The sequence below is a fragment of the Bombyx mandarina genome, chromosome 18 (assembly GCF_030267445.1).
Source record: "Bombyx mandarina strain Sakado chromosome 18, ASM3026744v2".
NCBI lineage: Eukaryota > Metazoa > Arthropoda > Insecta > Lepidoptera > Bombycidae > Bombyx > Bombyx mandarina.
In genome coordinates, this window is record NC_143224.1 from 2873823 (window position 1) to 2897759 (window position 23937).

The 23937-nt window shown below is 38.4% G+C and overlaps 2 protein-coding genes and 1 pseudogene across 3 annotated transcripts in view; 2 read left to right on the top strand and 1 right to left on the bottom strand.

Moving 5' to 3' along the window:
* FucT6 (alpha-(1,6)-fucosyltransferase 8) overlaps positions 1–2996 on the bottom strand; it is a 40381-nt gene extending 37385 nt beyond the window's left edge. The window contains exon 1 of the mRNA XM_028176147.2: positions 2807–2996. The gene's annotated coding sequence lies outside the window, so the exon portion shown is untranslated. The remainder of the gene's footprint in view (positions 1–2806) is intronic.
* Positions 2997–3615: 619 nt separating this feature from the next.
* mael (germ-plasm component protein maelstrom) lies at positions 3616–23522 on the top strand. 2 transcript variants are annotated; one of them, XM_089734922.1, is made up of 12 exons: positions 3616–3815; positions 4385–4539; positions 5158–5359; positions 8967–9110; positions 9548–9778; positions 10651–10814; positions 11333–11476; positions 13693–13752; positions 16865–16943; positions 18656–18721; positions 19066–19137; positions 20236–23522. In XM_089734922.1, the coding sequence occupies exons 2-12, from the start codon at positions 4408–4410 to the stop codon at positions 20262–20264; spliced, it is 1323 nt and encodes a 440-aa protein (XP_089591048.1). In that variant the 5' UTR covers positions 3616–3815; positions 4385–4407; the 3' UTR covers positions 20265–23522. The 2 variants fall into 2 exon arrangements, with proteins under 2 accessions (XP_089591048.1, XP_089591049.1); XM_089734923.1 differs by lacking the exon at positions 3616–3815 and adding an exon at positions 3883–4121.
* On the top strand, positions 7497–8623 carry LOC149500935 (uncharacterized; annotated as a pseudogene).
* Positions 23523–23937: the final 415 nt, after the last annotated feature.

Genomic DNA, 23937 nt, shown 5'->3' on the forward strand with positions numbered 1-23937 from the left:
ATAATACTTTTAATACACTCATTACTACATAGTATAAAACAAAGTCGTTTTCTCTGTCCCTATATCAGTCTGTCCCTATGTATGCTTAAATCTTTAAAATTACGCAACGGATTTTGATGCGGTTTTTAATAGATAGAGTGATTGAAGAGGAAGGTTTATATGTATAATAACATCCACTAAATATCCGTGGAGAAATCAATAATAAATTACAGTTTCCGAAGCGAAGCGAGGGCGGGTCGCTAGTTTATACTATAATACTTATTGAAAATGAATATTTAACGTTCACCACGTCCCCTGTGTACCAATTCGTCGTCTATTAATACGGAATAGCTGACGGATTATATCCGGTAGAATCACTCTCGCTTGCCGACAACGTACACGACGAAACCAAATTTTGGTATATAATGCGAGTCTCTTTGGTGGTATAAGCGAGAGGGACAATGGAAGACGAGGCCTATTGCTCTTGTAACTAAATTGCTATAGGACCAGTGTGCTTAGTGCGAGTTTTTTAACGTTCTCGATACCGTAAAAGTTAACTCAAATTTGTATGCAGTTGGAACAGCGCCCCTAGCGGCAAACGTCGGCAAACGTTTCAACTCCATACATTTTTTTACGGTATCGATATCGTTAAAAAACTCGCACTAAGCACACAGATGTGTGACTACCGTGTCTACAGGGTGTTGTTTTTCAACCTCCGTATTTTACAAAGGCATTCATGTTGTGTTACAATGGACTTTAACCGCCGTTCCTATGTATTTTTAATTAAGCTAACAAAACTGAACATAAAATGCAAATTAAACTATGATAACATCTTTTATGTTCAAGTTTAAAATTAATTTGTATGCATTTAAAATCAAAGCAAAGAATATTTTGAAATGATTACTTCAAGTGTTAAATTTGAACGTATGTTAATGACTAAGATAAAAAGTTAAACACAAACAAATTTTAAACATGCTGAGAGCATGCAAACTTTATATGAATTTTGTATGTTATGTTTCAATAATAATTATTTTAAAATTCTAAAACTAGTCAAGATAAAATCAACCTCACTTGGTATAAAATGACATGTGTAGATACAAGAGCATAGTAATCTGTGCATGCCCTGTGGCACACCTAATGTTATAAGAACTCACTAAATAATAATTGAGAAAAAATTCAACTAGCAGACCTGTCTCTTCTAGTTGAATTAGCCTTTATTATATGTATGTAACAATGGAACAATGTGTGATGTAAGTATAATTGGAATAAGATAAGCTCTGATTTTAATGGTGATTTTCTGCAGACATGAAATTGCATTCTGAATCTATACTAATATTATAAAGCTGAAGAGTTTGTTTGTTTGCTTGAACCCGTTAATCTCAGGAACTACTGATCAGATTATATAAATTCTTTTAGTGTTAGATAGTCCATTTATTCAGGAAAGCTATATAACATCATGCTAAGACTAATACGAACAGAGCACTAATAAAGAATGCTTCAAATTAAGGCTTTTTTTTCTTTTCAGAGCCTCTGCGATGTGCACTTGCGGAAATGGTTAAAGTTTCACTAATATGACAGAATTGTTCCCCTTTAAAAGTTCTAAAAAAAGTCTGCATATGTCTATATTTTGAGGTTGGCTCACTACGACCTTTTTATGCTATATATAAAAATTTTACTATTGCAATAGCTAGTAAAGGTATTTTAGAATCAAAAAACTATTTGATTTCTTTATTTTCCTAACATTTTGCAAAAAAAGCAGACTATTTACAAAGATTTCTAATTACACACATTAACATACTAAAGCTACCAAAAAAAATAAAAGTAAATTAATTGACAAAGAGATGAAAAAACATTTAAAAGCAGGCATTTCCAAGCAAGGCGAAAAGGGCAAACAGCCACTGTCTCCTTGAATTTTTCATGACAAATCCTCTTCATCCACTTTCAATGACTCTCAAACCAAACACATAAACACAACTCATGGATTTTCTCACTGGATCTTATATGTGGGTCACAATTCTGTGTCAGTAGTATATTCAGCAAAAAACTGCTGATACTGAGGCTACTGTCAGCAAGTTCTTCCAGATTGAGCCCCATTATCTTATTAACGATATGCAGCTGGAATAGCCCTTCAAGGCTACCGGCAGCTATGTACAGAAAAATTATGGAAAAGAAACATAGTAAATGTTTAATCTCAAGGGAGATAGCACTGCTTTAAATCAGTGAGGTTGTGAGCCTACTCCTTTCTTTCTTAGCTAATAAATAAATTATTAAATTACAAACAGACGTAATTTGTTTATACTGTACTTTTATACTAGTGTCTTGAAGTGAAATGGTAATTGTTTAAATGTACAATTGAGACCCTAGGAAAGATCAACGAGCATCACGGTAATTCCTGATATATTTGGTCCAAGCCGAAAATCGTAATCGTAAGCCCAAATTGTATCTGGTCCATGTTTAACATTTAATATTGTTTGTGTTGATGACTAAACACCATAAACATTACCTATAATATCTAAGCCCCAATTCTGGTACGATGTGGTGTGAATTACGAGTTTATACACTTGAAAAATGAAATAACGTAACGTTTTCCTAACGAGTAAAAAATATATCGGCTTCAATAAGACCAACAGGAGAAATTTGTAGTTCACTGCGGATATAGACGATTAAGATATAAAGTGGAACGCTTTGACATCTCCACACCTACGTTCACCAATGCGCTACTTTAATGACTTATAATATTGAACCGGCAAGTCTACAGAATAAATATTCTTTTTTTTTACATTTGCTAAATGGATTTACAATTTTTTAATATAGTAAACAGACATACCTTTTTAAATTGTATACAGAGAAGTAGAAAACTTTAGAACTTTCATGAACATTAAAACATTTAGTTGTTATTTTCACTATGATTATAGCGTAAAGTAATTGTTTTCTTTGACTAAATTGGTTAATAACGGATTGTTTTATCCTAGCACAAAACTGACAAAACACACTCCGAGAGGCAACTGAACGATTGACGTTTGACAATTTGATATTGTTTATTTTGTCTAAATCGTCCATTGGACAGACAAAGGGAACGTCGTATTTTGTAACAAAAGCCAAAGTCATGTCTGATGGAAGATGGATGAATAGTAATAGGAATCTGAATAAAATATACATATTATTATCTTATTATACATAAAAGGAAGTAAGAAGGAAGGAAGTAATAATTAAAAGAGATAAAATGAGGCAACACCGAATAGACGTTCGACGTAACGAAACAACCATACTGAAAACTATCCACTGTTTTACCTAGCGTTCAAAAGCCTTTTTGGAGTAATCGAAGTAGCAACGTCTTGCGATTTCGTTTGATTTCTCAACACATGTGTACTTTCACAGATTCTAAACGATTAATAAACAACTGTGATATTATACCTTTAAACTAGAAGAAACACTGAATCAACAAAATATCGTTGTGCAATTCTTCTAATTTTGCTGAATGGTTATTTCTACTCTACTAACCTAACCAACCAAATTCTAAGCTATTTTCTTAATCCCTTCCTTCTTTCTTTCCAGCTACTTCTATTTCATATGACAAACATACCATCGGATTTTGTTACAAAACGCGTTTGTCTGGGCCTACTTTGTACTAGTACCCTTTGCTTGTGCAACTAGACGAATGTAAATTTATTTAAGTTTGGTGCCGCCACAAATAAAATCATTAACAGTCAAATAATATGTGTATTTGATATGATTAAGACTAATATGAGATACTAACACATTTTCGGAGAAAATACAAAATCTAGTATTGTATAGTAACGTGTTTGACTGCCGAACTAGGTTATATATATTATTCTGTAAGTTTCAGCTTTTATACCTACTTATGTGGGTACATATGCCTATCAATTATCATTCCTCGTATTTATTGTAAGACACTATGACGGGTCTGGTGTGCCTTACAATTATCTGCATATTAACCGAAAATTTAGCGTGTCACAATTAAATCCTATTGGTTTTAAACAATTCCTGAAAGTAGACACAAAAGATCCATTTACAATTTAGACGAACAACAGGTTGCAAGTAAACTATGTGTAAATTTCTGCAACGTAGTCATAAATAAGATATAAACCGGAAACCGTTGCTTGGTAGCGTTGATTAAAAAAGTGAGAGCTATGATTATTTAATAAAACTCAATGAAAATGTCCATACAACAGTGCTTGTAATGTAAATTAGTAATTCTACTTATAACTCCCTTCCCCTCAAATTAAATTTACCCCAAATTTCAAAACCTACTTGTATATTAATACATGTTAAATGTCTAAGCTATAATAGTAGGAAAATACTTCATTGAGCTGCTAGTGTTAGAGAAATACTTACTGTATATATATAAAACTAAAATATTAATAATGCTATGGAATTTTTTTAGAGTCGTTATAAGAAAAAATAAAGATGCCAAAAAAGAAGGCCCCACAAAATCCATTTTTCTTCTTCATGATGGACTATAGGAAAGAACAAGCAGAAATAGGCATAAAATATGCCAACACCAAGGAATTAGCTGAAGCTGCTGGTCCTGTATGGCAGGTCTGTATCTATTTGAATAGATTTATTTATTTATTTACAGGCAAACAATGATACTGCCGGATTGGTAGTGAGTAGTCACCGTCTTTCATGAACTGTTTATGTGCAATAATCTGTAATTTTCTGATCCAACCAAAATCCAGCCAGACCATTCAGCAATTAATCTGAACAACCAAAACTATAACAGACAGAACAGGGCAAAATTGTAAAACTATGATGTTGCCAGAAGAATTAAAATAGCTGATATCTGATTAAACAGGAACTTTATTCATTCATACAAGAAATTATACAAAAACATATTGATACATAGATACTTAGGTAAAATTGGTCGAAGTTCTTGGAACGGGCTGCAGGGCTGCCACATTCCTTAACCTCCTAGCTGATGCTTTTTCTGAGGGCTGCGGGGCTACCGCTCAAATCAAGCTTGGACAAATGAGTGGACTGCGGGTCTTATCGCACTGGTTGCCGTTTAGCTATCAAATTCCATAACTAGGGAGCTGTGTCAGCTCATAGCAGAGCCATACAAAGATGAAATAACTTTTAATGCAGCTTTTAATGCTCAGTAGAATATTTAAAAAAAAAGATTAGTGTCAAAATATTTATGTAAACATTTCCGTTCAGAACTTAAGGCCTACATTAAAAGCAAAATATGAAGAGAAAGCTAAGAATGAAAAAGAAAAGAACAAACAAACTGGAACTAAGTTCACGTCGACCGGCATACCTATAAAAGTAATAGAACAACAACAGAGAGAAATGAAGAATGCTGAAGATAATGAAAAAAAAGACATACAGAATATTGTGAAGCTCAAGGTATTTGATCAAAGTAAGTTCACTCACTTCAAATTTCAGACATGATTTAACTTTTTTCAATCATTAAAAACACTATAACTGTTGTTACTACCTAGAATACAAATAATAGGGTAATTTTTTTTTTGTTGGACGAGCTCACAGCCCTCCTGGTGTTAAGTGGTTACTTGAGCCCATAGACATCCACGACGTAAATGCGCCACCCACCTTGAGATATAAGTTCTAAGGTCTCAAGTATAGTTACAACGGCTGTCCCGCCCTTCAAACCGAAACGCATTACTGCTTCACGGCAGAAATAGGTAGGGCGGTGGTACCCACCCGCGTGGACTCACAAGAGGTCCTACCACCAAATAATAATCTGGATTGAATGACCTTTACAAGATGATTATGCTTGTAAACAATTTATTACAAACTTTATTATTATTATACATTGTACTTCCATAATCTCCATTGAAAATTTGTAAAATATGAAATTAATTGAAGAATTGGTATTATTCCTAAAAGATTTGAACACCAGCTTAGTTACATCATTCTTTGTGTGTATGTTATCCTCTAGGCCACAGTTTTTACATTTGTTTTTATTTAGGCTTAGAAATCAATTAATTTTATACACTATACTTTTTTAAATAATAAAAAACACAGAAATTAATGCAAAAAAGCTGTACATACCTAAAAAGGCATTTGTACTACCTCTTGGTTATCTACTCTTTACTTTGCCAAGAACTTTTCCATACTTTAGAAATAGTAGAAGTCTTTTGGCGCAAGGTCTGCTGAGTACGGTGGATTAGATAATTTTCCCATTCTAGCTCTTGTAGCTTAGAGATTGTCTCTTGGACTATATGGGGTCGTAGTTGTTGTCTAGGAGCAGCAGGGACAAGTCATTAACAAGAGCAGACTGGACATTCGTAAGCTTCTTGCATTTTGAAGTCGTCGTGGCCTAAAGGATAAGACGTCCGGTGCATTCGTATCGAGCGATGTACTGGTGTTCGAATCTCGCTGGCGGGTAGCAATTTTTCTAATGAAATACGTACTCAGCAAATGTTCACGATTGACTTCCACGGTGAAGGAATAACATCGTGCAATAAAAATCAAACCCGCAAAATTATAATTTGCGTAATTACTGGTGGTAGGACCTCTTGTGAGTCCGCACGGGTAGGTACCACCGCCCTGCCTATTTCTGCCGTGAAGCAGTAATGCGTTTCGGTTTGAAGGGTGGGGCAGCCGTTGTGACTATACTGAGATCTTAGAACTATATCTCAAGGTGTGTGGCGCATTTACGTTATAGATGTCTATGGGCTCCAGTAACCACTTAACACCAGGTGGGCTGTGAGCTCGTGCACACATCTAAGCAATAAAAATAAAAAAAAACCAGTTCCTCATAGTAATCATCCTCAGTAGTGATGATGCCATTTGGTAAAAAGCTGAGATGACCTGAACCAGCACTGACCATGTGCAACAGTGACCATGTCTTTTTTAGGAGTAAGTTTTGGTTTTCAGGGTATTGCCTAGGTGCTGAACCAGGGTCTAACTAACAGTCTAACTAATGTTAACCGCGGGAATTCCGCACTCTGACCGGGTTCTGAACCTGGGTGGTGATCGGATATTATTTGAAAGCTAACTCAGGGGTAGATTTAGTGTCGTCAGCTTCCACAATCGCCTTTAATTCGTCGTTGTTGTCTTTAGTTTTCGGGCAACCACGTGGATGAAAATTCCCTGTCGGAAGCATAACCACCATTCACGCCGTACACGTCATTAACGTTGTGAACTGTGTAACTTTGTGCGACATTATACCTTGTATTTTTATCGTGTCCATATTGATGATAAAAAATACAAATTGAGTGAAAAGAAAACACCAATCAATAAACAAAGGACAGAATTTAAAAATAGAATTTCATATTTTTTAAATAAAATTAATTTGAATTTAGACTTTATTGCCGTAAGATCATTGGGCGTTTTTTACCCGCTTTTTTTAAAGTCGCGAACATAAACCAAAACACTTTTAAATCATAGTGCTTCCAATCATATTTAATATTATGTGGTTATTTTAATTCATAACAATGGGAAAATGGAAATAAAAGTAAAATGAAATTCATATTTTAAGTTGACTATTTGTCCTAATTACTAAATATGACCGCTCAGTAAGTTAAAATATCACTCCGTGGTATTTTCGTAAAGTCAACCTGACTGATATCAACGATATTTTCATATTGGACCGCGGCTTTAGAGACTCTATCCCTGCCATCGAAGAGCATGGATATGATGCACATATGCCGCCAACAAGGACGAGAGGAGAGCAGTTGAGCACAGTAGATGCAAATAAATCACGTCTAATCACTATGTGTCGTTGGGTGGTAGAGACTATTAATGGTCGCTTTAAAAAAGACTTCAAAATATTCCGCCATGTTTATTTTAATGTAGCGCTTACAAATATGATGACTGATTTTAAAATAACTGCAGCACTTATCAATGCCACTTATCAGCCACATAGAGATAACGCTCATGCCGCAGAGTTTATAAATATAATAAATGAGAATATAAATAGAGAAAATGAATTGGCTGATTACGTGATTCGAAACAACTTAAACAGGCAAAGAGTTGCATTCACGCCGATAGAGGCAAACAATCCCGAATTAAGAGATTTTCCACAATTAACTTACGACGAGCTATTTTTATTTACCTTGGGAATATACCATTTGAAATTGGCCAAATCTTATTGCCATGAACACATGCGGCCAAACGGAGTGTATATAATGGAATTATACCATCGCAGAGAGTTGGTAGAAAATAAAATATTAATACGAGGCAGAATACAGTCTCGTCACATAAGAGCAAAACGCTATTATACATATATACTAATAAATCCGGCATTGCAAGGAAGACAAAGCCTCGAAGGGTATTACTGTTCCTGTATACACGGCCGCCGCACTGTAGGGAGTTGCGCGCACATCGCCAGTGTGGTATACTTTTTATCTTGGGCTATATATCAAGAAGAATTTCACGCACCTGCGGCGTTTTTAGACGACTCTTGTAGATTTGGATGCGGCAGAATAAAAGTAAAGAGAAAAACATGTTTTTTTTATTCCTTTTTTCCTCTTGAATTATTGCACAAAAAAGTAAAAAAAAATATATTTTTTTAATGTCCAGTTTCTCCTTATTCCCACGGCTCACAGATATGGGACCTATACCATTGTAAACTAGATTCAATTGCCTATCCACCAGACCTAATTTCATTTTTGTTCGCTGTAGGTAAGTGTCCCATACAAAGGTGCCCGATGTCCTTTATTCGTTTAATGCCGTAATTACCTTTCAAATGGCGCGAGTATTGTAAAAAAGCCTAGGTAAATTTAATGAATGTAATATTTAACTTATGAGTTATTTTAGTAGTGGTCAATAATGGTTCAGGGCGTTGTCGGAAGTGAGATAATTAAATAACACAACTGGTTAATCGGAGCGTTTATTCGCGGCTAAACTTAAAAAGTAAAAAGCAACGGAGCTTGCGGGCGCAGCCGCATGTTATGACCACGAACAAATTTGTTTACATAACAACCTGTGTCCCTACAAACTCATCATTGTTTTTACAACTCAAGTATCCTTTGACTAATCATTTATAATATGGATTGCAGGTATAAAAACTGAAGATTTCTATGTGATTGACGTGAACTCATACTGCAAAGCGAATGGTGATTATTTAATCGGAGAGTTCACCGTGACCCAATTCAGTCTGCAGGATGGTGTCAAAAATAGTTACCATGAAACTATTATTCCAAGTAAGTTTAAATATAACAATTAATTTTATTAATGGTGGTAGGACCTCTTGAGAGTCCGCGCGGGTAGGTATCACCACCCTGCCTATTTCTGTCGTGAAGCAGTAATGCGTTTCGTTTTGAAGGGTGGGGCTGCCGTTGTAACTATACTTGAGATCTTAGAACTTATATCTCAAGGTAGGTGGTGGCATTTACGTTGTGAATGTCTATGGGCTCCAGTAACCACTTAACATCAGGTGGGCTTTGAGCTCGTCCACCCAACTAAGCAAAAAATATATATATATAATAATCCACATGTCCACGTTCTTGTAACTGCATGAGACCAAATCTGGCTTCATCTACTATCTGCCAAATTCAAAAGCTATTGTCTACTTCAGTTGAATATATAGGGGTTCAGGAAAAGTTGTTGTGTACAAAACTACGAAACCAGACTATTTTAGGTTGTGTACCGGTTGGATATATGTTTGATGTGAAACTGGGTGCTGAAGAGCTCGGCCTGGAGATGCCCGGCACCGATGACGCAGGACCCAACTACATACAAATACTGGCCAACATCATCGACTACTTGAAGCAGAAGGATCGGACTGTGCAAGTCCTGCCACCGATGTTCACGTTGCCGGAGAAGGTGGATGCAGTGCAGAACTTCATCTCACAAATGTGTAATTGTGCGAGTGAGTATAAATTTATTATGTTTCATCTACAATTTTAGTGGAATGCATTTAAATCTGTCAAGAAATTGGTATAACGTTGTAAAGACCAAGAGATTATGGAGAGCAAGAAGTCATAAGGAAAATCGGGCCACATTCTTATGTTGAATGGATTTGTTTGCTCATTGTTTGGGTGTTTATTATCTATATATTTATATGTTTAAATATATATAAGTATGTGTGTCAGCCTCTGATACCTATAACACAGGTAATACTAATGGGGCAAATGTGACCGTAATCTGTGATTTTAGAAGTATAATAGTCTTAGAATCATAATAGTGTAAAAACTTATAATTTTAATTAATTATAGTAGAATTTCGACTACCGGGGGACCACTAGGTAGTTCCTATAAAATCAACAAAACCTAAGTTCTAGTTCCTATAAACCAACAAAACTGAAGTTCAACTGTTATACGAATAAAAATATCTATCTCTAGACCAAATCAGCTCTGAGACCAGACATATCAGTCGCTTTTATAAATACCTTTAAGAGTAGTGGCAAGCTCGAACACTTCCCAGTTTATGTGAGTGACACTTTTGTTTTATGATTGAAAGATTACTGGTGGCCCGAAGGCCTTTCCAGTTTCACCAAGACAGGTGAACGAGCAAAGCTCAGCCAGGAGGGGAGGGATTTGCTAGCAGCTGCCCGAGCGCCTCCGAAGGAGACCTAACAACTCAAGAGCAGCTGCTTCGCGAATGAATCTACTACCGGATCGGAATCAAGACCCGCTGAGAAGATCCGGCGAGAAACTAAGCGGGTTAAATGAGTGACACAATCTACCAGCAGAACGAGCGAGAGTGTAGCGATGCACTAGAACTCATTACGTTTTGTTACAGCCGAAGACGACTCGCTGTTCCGTATATACAAATTAGACACGTTTTTCTTCACTCTGATCAACGCTATCAGCAGTCATCACGACGAGGGCTTCCCTAAGGAGTCGTTGGCGCTCACGCAGCTGACCAAGGACCTGTTCGACTACACACCGGGGATCGCGTGTGAGGTATGAACTGACAAGAGTCGGTCAGCATCCCATATTTGATATTCGATGTCTTGGTTTAATCGTTCTCATATTGTTTCCGTTACAAACACAAGTGAAAGTCGCCGTGGCCTAAAGAATAAGACGCCCGGTGCATTCATGTTGAAGCGATGCACCGGTGTTCGAATCCCAGGCGGACACAAATTTTTCTAATGAAATACGTACTTAACAAAATGTTCACGATTGACTTCCACGGTGAAGGATTAACGTCATGTAATAAAAATCAAACCCGCAAAAATTATAATTTGCGTAATTACTGGTGGTAGGACCTCTTGTGAGTCCGCGCGCAGCGTTTGTAAGCAATAATGCATTTCGGTTTGAAGGGTGGTGCAGCCGTTGTAACTACACTGATCAAGATGGGTGGCGCATTTATTTTGCAGATGTCTATGGGCTCCAGTAACCACTTAACATCAGCTGGGCTGTAAGCTCGTCCACCCATCTAAGCAATAAAAAAAAGTTGTATAAGTGTGTATCGTCAACAGCGTCACGAGTCGCTGGACAGAAGCAACGTTTGCACAACGTCCCGCGTCAAACGTTGGGTGTTCACGATCCTGGACCGCTGCTGTCCGCTGCTGGGGATCCCCCTGCAGCCGGGGAAGCACCTGCCCTTCGACTACGACATCAATGTAAGTACCGGTCAATCAGTGGCAGATTAAGAGTCCAGAGCGTCCTAGGCAATCACTTTATCGGCGCCCCTGTACCGGCCATAAATGACCATCATAATACTATAAGTTTTATCTAGTTGTTTTTGCAATAACAATGACGTTGTATCATCAAACCCCAGACTTTAATAGACTAGGACATTTAGTACTTAATCGTCGATAAGTTATTTTCTTTATTTATTTAAAAATTCTGAAATCGCGCGCACCTAGGCACGTGCCTAGTTTGCCTTACGGATAATCCACCTCTGCGGTCAATGAGAAACCGCCTTTTTTCCCTACCCATTCTTGTAACCTCGAGGGGTTATTCTAGATTCATCGAGCTAGTAGGTGAGCTCACGGGGTTCTAATCTGGGGGCGTTGAACACGAGCCCTAGCAAGATCTTCTCAATGTGTCGCGATTCCGATCCGGTAGTAAATTCATTCGCGAAGCAGCTGCTCTTGAGTTGTTAGGTCTCTTTCGGAGGCGCTCGGGCGGTTGTTAGCAAATCCCGCCCCTCTAGGCGGAGCCTTTGCTCGCCCACCTGTCCTGGTGAAACTGGAAAGGCCTCTGGGTCACCAGTAATCCTTCTATCATAAAAAAAGATACCACCTCTCTGTCCGCCCATGTGCCTTGGTTAAGACAGCGGCTGCACAATACAACTGGGACTTAGAACTGATGTCCCAAAGTGGCCGCACTGTGATATCTGGGTCCTGCTAACCGCTTAACACCACATAGACCGTAAGTTTGCTCGTCCGTCGGTACAATATATAAATCAGCATCATCATCTCAGCCGGTCCACGTCACAGCCGGAGTCCCGCAAGGCTCCGCCCTCTCCCCGTTACTATTTAGTTTGTATATCAACGATATACCCCGGTCTCCGGAGACCCATCTGGCGCTCTTCGCCGATGACACCGCCATCTACTACTCGTGTAGGAAGAAAGCGTTGCTTCATCGACGACTTCAGACCGCAGCTACCACCATGGGACAGTGGTTCCGGAAGTGGCGCATCGACATCAACCCCACGAAAAGCACAGCGGTGCTCTTCAAAAGGGGCCGCCCTCCGAACACCACGCTGAGCATCCCCCTCCCGACTAGGCGCGTCAATACCCCCGCCCCCGCCGTTCGCCCGATCACGATGTTCGACCAGCCCATACCGTGGGCCCCGAAGGTCAAATACTTAGGCGTCACCCTCGACAGTAGGATGACATTCCGCCCCCACATCAAGACGGTACGCGATCGTGCCGCCTTCATTCTAGGACGTCTCTACCCGATGATATGTAGGCGAAGTAAAATGTCCCTTAGAAATAAGGTGACACTCTACAAAACTTGCATACGCCCCGTCATGACCTATGCAAGTGTAGTGTTCGCTCACGCGGCCCGCATACACTTAAAATCATTCCAAATCATTCAATCCCGTTTTTGCAGGATAGCCGTCGGAGCCCCGTGGTTCGTCAGGAACGTCGACCTCCATGACGACCTGGACTTAGAGTCCACCAGTAAGTATATGCAGTCGGCGTCCATGCGCCACTTCGATAAAGCGGCACGACACGAGAACCCTCTCATCGTGGCCGCCGGTAACTACATTCCCGATCCTGCGGACAGAATGGAAAGCAGTCGACGTCGCCCAAAACACGTCATCTCGGATCCTCCCGATCCACTAACGGTGCTTCTAGGTACTTCAAGCACCGGTCACCGTTCTCGTCGAACCCGTCGCTTGCGACGAAGGGCTCGACGAGTAAATTAACTCTCAGACACAGCCCACTGAGTTTCTCGCCGGATCTTCTCAGTGGGTCGCGTTTCCGATCCGGTGGTAGATTCTGCGAAGCACGACTCTTGCTAGGGTTTGTGTTAGCAACGTCATCAGGTTTGAGCCCCGTGAGCTCACCTACAAAAGTTAGGGTTACGCTGATATAGCCTCTCAAGGCTCTCAGCTTAGGTAGGAAAAAATCAGCCGGTCCACTGTCCACTGCTGAACATATGTCTCTCCAACTGATGTCCAATGCCACCTGCATCCAACGTGACCCAGCGATTCTCACTAGGTCTTCGGTCTATCTGGCAGGTGGCCGTCTCAAACTGCGCTTGCTGGGACGTGGTCTCCATTCGAGGATCTTTCTGCCCCATGGGTCGTCCGATCTTCGCGCTTTGTGACAGTGGGCAGGCCCCAATAAATAAATACGTATTATAGATTAATTTATTACAGGGCATCCTGATTTTTAAAGAAGAAAGGAAGACGAGAGCCGCTCCCTCTGTGCCTCGTACGGTAAGGCCATAAACCTTTTGATATTTAATTTTTTTATTGTTTAGATGGGTGAACGAGCTTACAGCCCACCTCGTGTTAAGTGGTTACTGGAGCCCATAGACATATAAGTTCTAAGATCTCAGTATAGTTACAACGGCTGCCCCACCCTTCAAACCCAAACGCATTACTGCTTCACGGCGGAAATAGACAGGGCGGTGGTACCTACCCGCGCGGACTCACAAGAGGTCCTACCACCAGTAAACTATAGTCTATAGTAACTATAGTCGTGATCAAGCACGTATCAGACAATCATATGCGATTGTAAATATCTGCCTGCCAACCCTAACGAACTTGTTAATCCATTAGTTGATCACTCCCATCACTGATTCCGAGACGGTTTTTTTTCAAGCAATACAAGCAATATTACAATGAAAGACATACTTAACAAATGTTCATGAATCACTTCTCAGATGAAGGAATGAACATTGTGTAAGAAGAATCAATCCCTTAAAAATATTAATTTGTGTCAAACCTGATGGCAGGTTGTATTGTGAGCCCGCACAAGTAGCTATAGTAACCGGCAAACTTCTTGAGCAAATGACCTTGACTGCGCAGAACCGAATTTTAGATCACTTTGGTGGTGAGGGTGAGGCGCGACGGCAGGGGAAATCGTATCGAGCGCGTTATTGGTAGATCAGTCGAACCTTGCGTCCCGCACCGCGCCCTCGTTCCGCTTGCTCCCAAATGTACGCTTGCGTACAGTGAAAAGTCTATCGTTATTAATCGTTAAGTTATTTGTTATAATTGCTTGTTGACTTTGTTGCCATTGCTATATGTTGAGTGTTTGTTGATTTTTTATAAAAAATACACTATGCCGCGAAAACTGGTGTAGTATTCAAAAGAAAGGGTAGAAAAATTGTGTACGACGTATATTGCTTCATTATAAAACAGGGGAAGAATGATATGGAAAAAGTAAAACAGACTTTGGAAGCAAGAAAAACATCAGTGAGTACTGTTAGGTGCATTATTAACGAAGCTAAAGGCTCTGGCTTGCTCGCCGTGTTTGGGACTCCGGGTAAGAAAAGATCAGGGAAGAAGAAAGTTACCGGAATGGATAGTTTCGTTCAATCTGTAATAAAAAGATGTAATCATAATAACTACATAACAAGCAGCGAAACTCCGTACCGTAGAAAGGCTTCGAAAAATTTAAAGAAGATATACATTTTAATGGCTCGGAATGAAGTTTACGACGAATTATGAAAGAGCTAGGCTTCAGATGGGAAAAAAACAAAAAATAATCAGAAGCTGGTAATTGAAAAAAGTAACATTCGATTACTACGAATCGGATATCTTCAAAAAATAATTAATTATTGATAAAAAAAAAGATCGAACCGACCGAGTTGTAAACTACACCGATGAGCCCTATGTCGACTCATCACGATGATGGCGACTCGGGTGATGAAAACAGTGATGATGATGATGGTCAAGATTATGATAACGAAAAAAAATTTACAAATACCAGCTTCGCTTTAACTGAACGAAGACCTGGCAACAGCTCTAGTTTTGACTTAATAGAAGGAATATCTATTTTACCCCAAGATTAAATTATTACAATTATTAACCTATATTTTTTGTTGATGTTCTAATAAATATATAAATAAATACATATGTTGATTTTAATAATTTAATGCATTATGACGCAGAGTAAATAATGTTTTTGCACGTGAGTGTATAGTCCCCGGCACGTAACTTGGCAAGAGTCGTTAGATGCGCAGAAGTCGTTTTTTAGGTCTCTTTGGTTGTGAAGCGGGACGCGGGAAAAGACGTAGCACCGTTCCGAGCGTGCGATTGGTGAATCAGTCGACCCTCCCCTCCCGCACCGCGTCCACGTTCCGTTCGCTCCTGATTACACATGCGCCTACTAAATTGTAGGAACCCTTTGTTTATATTGAGTTTTTGTTACGAGTTGTTATTTTTTTTATTTATTTTATTTATGTACACACAGAAAACAAGACACAGTATAGAGTAATAGGAAAATTATGTACAAAGGCACTGCTTATTTCTTTGAGAAATCTCTTCCAGCAGACCTGCGAGAGGATAATGAGAATAATAATAAAAAGTGATGAGTGTGTGTAGAACAAATAACACATAACTAAAATAACAAATACAACATGAGAATTATAGTAATGCACATACACATAGCAAATATTATAAGTAACACAGTAAGACTCGTATATGCGAAGAGTATAGAACCATGATCATTCGGTTGATGAGAGATAAAATTGTTATGTTAGTTATTATTGTTTTACATTTAGTTTTGTTACGAGTGTTATTCTTTTAAATTTGTTTGCAATGCCAGGACCAAATAACAATGACCATATAGTCAATTCAGTCACTGAGCGTTTTATTATTTACGCCAGTGACGACAGCGACTCTTCGTTATGTCAACGATGAGGAGCCAACTCCTTCCACCAGCTCAGGTGCTACCATAAATTTAATCCAAGGGGTAGCACTATTAGAAAATTATAGTGACGACGGCGACACATAATTTTTAATCTTAAGTATATTTTTTAAAATAATCTTCTTAACTTTTAATTATATTTTATTTATAACACCTAATACACTTCACGAATTCCTCTCTTTTCTTTAACTTTCTTCTAAACACACAGGCTTAAAAACAAATAGTGGCAAATAAAAAATCAAATAAAATAAAATTATATGCGGGCAATAAAAGTGACCATTTTTTGTTGCAATGTGCACTATGCACGACATTACCCCCACTGCACGAAAACCTTGCCAACTTACGTGCCGCTTATTATACCATGCGCAAACTTACCCCCACTGCGTCAACAAATGCTCAAGAAGTTTGCCGGCTATTATACCAGTACACTGCCTGTTTTTGCCGTAAAGCAGTAATGCGTTTCTGCTTGAAGGGTGGGGCAGTCGTTGTACTGTACAACTAGGACTGAGAACTATGTCTCAAGGTGGGTGGCGGCCTTTATGTTGTCGATGTCTATGGGCTCCGCTAGCAACTTAATATCAGGTCATGAGCTCGTCGAAATATCTAAGCCATAAGAAACATTATGCGCTAATCTTGTACCAATTCATTCAGGAACTGTTTTTATATTTTCAGGCCACCGCCTCGAGTAACTCATCCTTTATCAACGACTCTTTGAATGAATCCTTCCAAAGCTTGAACGTTACCGGCGAGAGTGAGTATCCTTCGTGTCGATCGGTCGTCATCGCTGTGACGTCATTAAAACTATAATAATATACGTAATTGATACATGACCGGCTCTGATTACGTCGGTCCGGTCGCCAGTGACCTTGGCCGCGGTTCCTTCAGCTCTAGTTTAGGGATGTTACATAGTTAATTAAAACATCGATATTAGAATATCGATTTTTTGTTAACGTGGATATCGAAGAAAAAAATACAATTAAAATATAATACACGTGTATTGCGATGTATTTTTTTTGTGTTAAATATGCGCGTATGCATTTTTTTAAAATTAAGAGCTTATCTTTAATTCTATACCGATTAAGCTTTCTCTTAAGTCATAGCTTATTCAGCTTCAGAAATAAAGCGCGCACACTGAGCCTGTTACGATTGGTCTATTGATATTGGAACATTGAAAATAATATATCGACGCTTGAAAGGCAAATGTGACTAAGCGACAATAACTACTTTGTATATAAACGATAGGCAATAACCATATTCGATGCGCAAAAAATATATATTTCTAGGTCTATTAAAATCATTTCAATCCTACAGCTACTAGCTAGATTCTACTACAGCTAGATTCGTTAAAATAAATATTGTTTTCAGGTATTTCAACTTTAAATTAGTCTACTGTAAAGTTTACGAATTGTCGCTTAGTCACTTTTGCCTTTCAAGCGTCGATATGTTCGTCAATGACTGCATTCTGTGAGCTTCTATGGTGACGTATATAGCTTTAAATCTTGTTAAACTTACGCAATGAACGCTTATATTAATGTTGTATTTTTCGTTGAAGATCGTAAACCAACAAACAGTACGCATTCGGATGTAGATCTCTGTTCAAATATTTGCCTCATAGGAATACACGAGGACGATATTATGCAAAAGTGGAGCAGATAAAACATTTACTCAACGCAGTACACACACACGTTAGTGAGAGCTTAGAAACATTGGGCTGTCAAATATAAGTTTCATTATGAAAATGGGTTGCAAGTTTGATTCTCTGTGAACTTTTAGCATTTAAATGTTGTTCAGAAGAGAAATATCGTCAGCTGGATTTTTCTTTGATATCACTTTAATTTATTGTCATAATCACATTTTTTGTGGAGACAAGAATACACAGCCTATTTTGTAGTTAATTAGTTAATGAAGTACACGGACTTCACAAAAAGCTACCAGCGACCTTTGGAACATGACATCTCAATTCTTTTTTATTTTATTTTAATCAGTGGTTACTGGTGATCCAGATTCCTTTCCAGTTTCACCAGGACAGGTGGGCGAACAAGGACTCAGCCAGGATCTCAGTTGTACAGGGCTGCCTATTCTGATTGTTTCGAGGCTCAAGCGATTAGGTTTCGGTTCTTTTAGGTACCTCAAGCACCGGTCATTGTTCTCGTCGGACCTGTCGCTTGCGACGAAGGGCTCGACGAGTAAATTAATCCACAGACACAGCCCACTGAGTTTCTCGTCGGATCTTCTCAGTGGGTCGCATTTCCGATCCGGTAGATTCTGCGAAGCACGGCTCTTGCTAGGGTTCGTGCTAGCAACGTCGTCAGGTTTGAGCCTCGTGAGCTCACCTGCTAGTTAAGCTTAGGTAGGATAAAAAGAAAAGATTAAGTTTTCGCTTTCGGTAATTTATTTTACACACAAGGAACACAATACAAGTAGAGATGTAGTCTTTGTAAATATAACACTAAATGTTTTCAGCCGCCGCGTCGGGCTCGGCGCCGGGCAGGAGGGTGCACAAGCCGCTGCGCATGCCGCGTACCGACTGTGAGTATCATTCTGTGCTTCCCTGACACGACAACTTACTAGGGTTGACCAAATTTTTGGCGTTTTTTTTTATTGCCTTTGTAGGCAGACGAGCACACGGTCCACCTGATGGTGAGTGGTTACTGTCGCCCATGGACTTCAGCAATGCCAGAGCCAGAGCCAAGCCGCTGCCTACTTTTTTTATAATAATAATTAATTGATATTAATTATATTTTTACGGTGTTTTTTGTAGCACCTGCTGGTGTAATTTACGAAATGTGCTAGCGTTTTCAACGTTGTTATTACTTTTCAAATGCTATTTAAATGTCAACGACACTAATAAATATAACATAAAATTTCCGCAGATTCTCAGCGGATTCAGCAGGCTCCCGAACTGACGGAGGCCAACTTCCCGACGCTCACGGGGCACGGCCGAGGTAAGCGCGAGCCATTACCCTCCTGCTAGATAGAGCGATGACCTGGGCAAGGCGGCGGGCAGTGACTGGATGCGTAGAACCGAAGACCGGGTCCAGTGGCGAGCTTTGAGGGAGACCTATGTCCAGCAGTGGAATGCCGCAGACTGATGATGATTATGATGACTGCACACTGTCAAACCGGACTCGTCCACAGCGCGACTGGGTTCATCGTTTCTACCACTCTGCTCTGGACTGAATTTTTTTTAGTGCTTGGATGGGTGGACGATCTCACAGCCCACCTGGTGTTAAGTGGTTACTGGAGCCCATAGACATCTACAACGTAAATGCGCCACACACCTTGAGATATAAGTTCTATGATCTCAAGTATAATTACAACGGCTGCCCCACCCTTAAAACCGAAACGCTTAACGGCAGAAATAGGCAGGGTGGTGGTAGCTACCGGTGCGAACTCACAAGAGGTCCTACAACTGTTATATGAGCTATACCATATAGCCTTCTCCAAGCGGTGTTTGAGGAGAAACCTCACTGGTAGACAGCAGCCGGATTCTCTCTGGTATTACTGATGTCCATGACCTCGGTGATCACTCACCAACAAGCGAGTTGATTGTCGTCTCTAGCTATGAAAAAGTTGTATCAGTACTAGACTAAACTGATTCATAAGCCTTTTTCAAATACAACAGCTGCTTATATACTCTTTTCAGTATCATTTCTATTTTATAATGCATGTCGATATCTAAGTTATATAACACAGAGTGGGAATGAATTATTAATTTAAAGTCAGCATTTCATATGTAACTGATTGTTAAGAACTCACGGTGCATTTAGTATTAATAGAGTTGAACACAGCATACATTGAACATAGCATAGTTGAACACCTGTCCTAATAAAACTGGAAAGGCCTCCGGGCCACCAGTAATCTCTCAAACAAAAAAAGAAGCATACCTTCCATCTTTTTAAATCGAAGACGCATTACAGTTCAGACGGAATTACATGATATCATAATCCTGTGACAACAGCCTAACATCAGATAGACTGTAAACCAGTTTGTACTTGTACATGGAAATGCTAGAAATTAACAAAACTTCTATCTTCTTTCAGGGCGTGGTCTGACCAGGAGCAACAATTGAAGTTCGACTTCACATTGCTCAACCACAGGACACTTCGAGACGCGAACCATACCCAATTCTGCCACTATGCCGCTTGGACGAAAGAACGAACACAATACTCGTATTACTTAATAGATTCCCGTGCTGACTACATAGTTAATGTGTATCTTGACGCTGTCAAAATTATTTGACAGTTTGACAGCTGTCACTCGAGAGCGGCTGTCACACACAAAATGTCATTTTTTTATCCTAATGTAGTTGATATTGGCGATGTTTCGATATACATGCTAGCACAGCTTAGAGCCCTTACTGTGGAGAAATTCGTTCCATTATGGACTGACAATTTACAGTCGTAGTATCCGACGGAAATAAATGACGCCATAATTGGTCGTACTTTTTCTACTGTGAACACTGCAGGAGTTTTCGAAGTAAGACGCTCTCAGTGCTTTGACCACGTGACCACTTTTACCGTGCATAACCTCATTTCACTAATTCGGTTAAGTTATTGTACAATTAAATCGCTCGAAAAACATTTTCTTTTACTAAAGAGTATAGTTACTTTTATTATGCGATTCATTCAACTAATAATACATATTCAATTTTTAAACATAGGTATGGTAAATCTAAATAATGTTTTTTGGTTGAAATTAAAAAACGATGCCAAAAATCGTCAATGAAGGTATGCTGTACTGCGTTCGGTTTTAAACAATGACCAATACAGTAAAAACTCCTTATTCGCGCTTCCTTCATTCGCGTTTTCACTTCTCGCGGAGTAAAAAAACAATCCAATTCCTATGTTCTCGCCTAAAGACTTATTTCGCTGATCTAATCGGTACATACACATTGATAAAAAGTATTCCAAAATGTAGGTATAGTAGGTGAGCTAACGGGGCTCAAACCTGACGATGTTGCTAACACGAACCCTAGCAAGAGCAGTGCTTCGCAGAATCTACCACCGGATCGGAAACGCGACCCACTGAGAAGATCCGGCGAGAAACTCAGTGGGCTGTGTCTGTAGGTTAATTTACCCGCTGAGCCCTTCGTCGAAAGCGACGGGCTCGACGAGAACGATGACCGGACTGTGTATTCGCGACACATTCGCGGAACGTATATCCCACGAATAAAGAGGTTTTACTGTATAACTAACTAATAGAACTGCTTCGTTAAACTACTGTCACAACTGCTCGCAGCGCATATCGGAACATAGCCATTGTGTTCTATTCGTGACTATCGATACACTAGACTTAATATAAATACGTTATATCGATGTCTATTACTGTGTCAAGTTATATTGTAATGTTTCACATTGATATTAGAATTGTTTATCTCGCTCTTATTTAGTAGATACAGAACGAGACGGCGCGATCGTCATTACTATTGTTAGAAATGTTTAGCGTTTAATCTAAGAAATCTCTTGGTGCGTGTTTATTACTTATGTAGGACTGTGAAAGGATAGATTCTATCGTGTGGGGTGGTGACGTCACTCGCGAGATAAACGCAACATCAGATTCTCCGACTACAGAAAGCAACTTGAAATTGAGACATCGTAAGAGTTAAGACTATACAATATTTTTGACTCAATATAATTTTTATCACAAAACAATGACAATTCGGTACCTAGAAGTTGCGAAACAGGTCTAATTAGGGATTGCAAATACAGACTTAAATAAATACGCAAAATGATGAATATGACGGTGGCAATAAGAGAGAACCGAATGTTAAAATTTTACTAAAAATAAGTACCCTATTAACTGAATACCGCTGATCTGTATTTTGTGTGACGTCATTTGGGGTCAAAATAAGCAACAACGATAATGGTGCAATCCATACCGATTTCGACAACAGCGGTCCCACTACATTGATGAACCTAACCGAACCAATGAGTGTAATAAATGAATGCACATTAAAACAACAAATAGCCTCATATGACGTCATACATTGTAATTTATTTTAAAAAGTGTAAAATTTACTAGGTTTAACACAGCTATTTTAACTATTACAAATATTTAAGGTGCAATTTTGGATTGTTTTGCTATTTAACCTCGGCGGATATCTCTGGTCAATTTGTTACACGTTGATCGGAATAAAATTATCGACGGTTTCAAGTCAAAATGACTTGCTTAATTATTAAGATATATTTCTGATTATCAACTTCAAACTGTATGCGTCTTATAATTAATTGTATAATTAATGTTTTGTAAACTACTTATGTATGTATGGGTATGTTTGTGATCTAAATATCATAAGATTAAATTTAAGATTTTTATTTGATATTTTACATTTAAGTAAACATATTATATGTATCGATTCGCTTGAAGCTACTTAAAAATGTGATCTCAAAGAAATTTCTTTATAATCATATTTATGAACACGTTTTCCAGTAGAATGGAAAGAAAATATTCATTCAGACGGTTTTCGTGTCACATAAATTTGGAGAATTTCAGTTTGAATTTCAATTGAAACATAACAACCTATTAACCTAAGATTTCTGGCTGTATGGGAAGGAAGTCTTTGCAATTCGATAGTTCCACCATTTTGAAATGACCTTTAAACATTTGATGATTGAGATTGTTATCAGCCAGTTGATTTTTTAGAATGAGCTATACGTATTGAGCTAATTGCAAATGATTACAGGGCAATTGTTGACTTTGAATCTAAATGTAAGGGGTTTTCCGAGGTGACGTGATATTTTTGAGAAGAAAAATATATTTGAAAAAAATATTAAAAATATCGATCGAAAGTTTGTTTCTTAATGACTTTTCAGTGCTTGCTTGCACTATCGATAAAGTATGCATTGGAATACATTTTTTTTATTTTTACTATAAATTAAAACTTTTGTCTTGAGACTTTGATCCAGCAGTGGGAGGTCAAACCTTCAATAAAAAAAATGATTAATTTAAAATTAGCCACTGACTGACCTGCGTTTGCTGGTAAGTTGCCAGTCTCAAATTATACATTAACAATATTATTATTAGTATATAGTAAATTTGCATTAATGCTCAATGATAGTCACTGCAGCTACCTGTAATTGACTGACACTGTTAATAACACAGGCGGTGGTTGTGTTTAGACTCGCACTTGAGCAAGCACAATAAATGTCGAATGGGGATATCGCACTTAAACTAAAAAAAATCGATTTTACTTGATAATTAATATGCAGTTGAATTAGTAGTGTTACAATATGTGCCAATGTTTCTTTTGTTTTGTTTTGTTTCGCTTATCGATAAGGTCATTGTTTTATTTCTAGTAAATACTTTAAATAAAAGAATCTATGTGGAACGGTTGTTTTATTCAATTCACATTAAGGATAGATTAGTCTAGTCGGTAGATAGTAATGATACGACCACTATTTATATTTCACTTTGATTTCGACATTGTCCTAACGGTAAGAAGAGAGGAGGTATTTTTAGGACTGAAATTGAATCGTCGCAGACAAAATCCGAATATCGCATCGTTTTAGGAAAAATAAAAATAAATACATAATAGTTTAAAAAAACTAACAAAATACGCTTTTATAGAAAATCCAAGTAAAAAATAGAAAATAAATTTTAATAAATTTCAATTAAAAATAGTGTAAGAAAAAACGATTTTATTGTAAAAAAGCGTGGGTTGCATTTCAAGATATTATCAAAAAAACCCTTCTACTCATATCTGTTCATAAAATATTTTAACTACTGATACCATGCACACCACG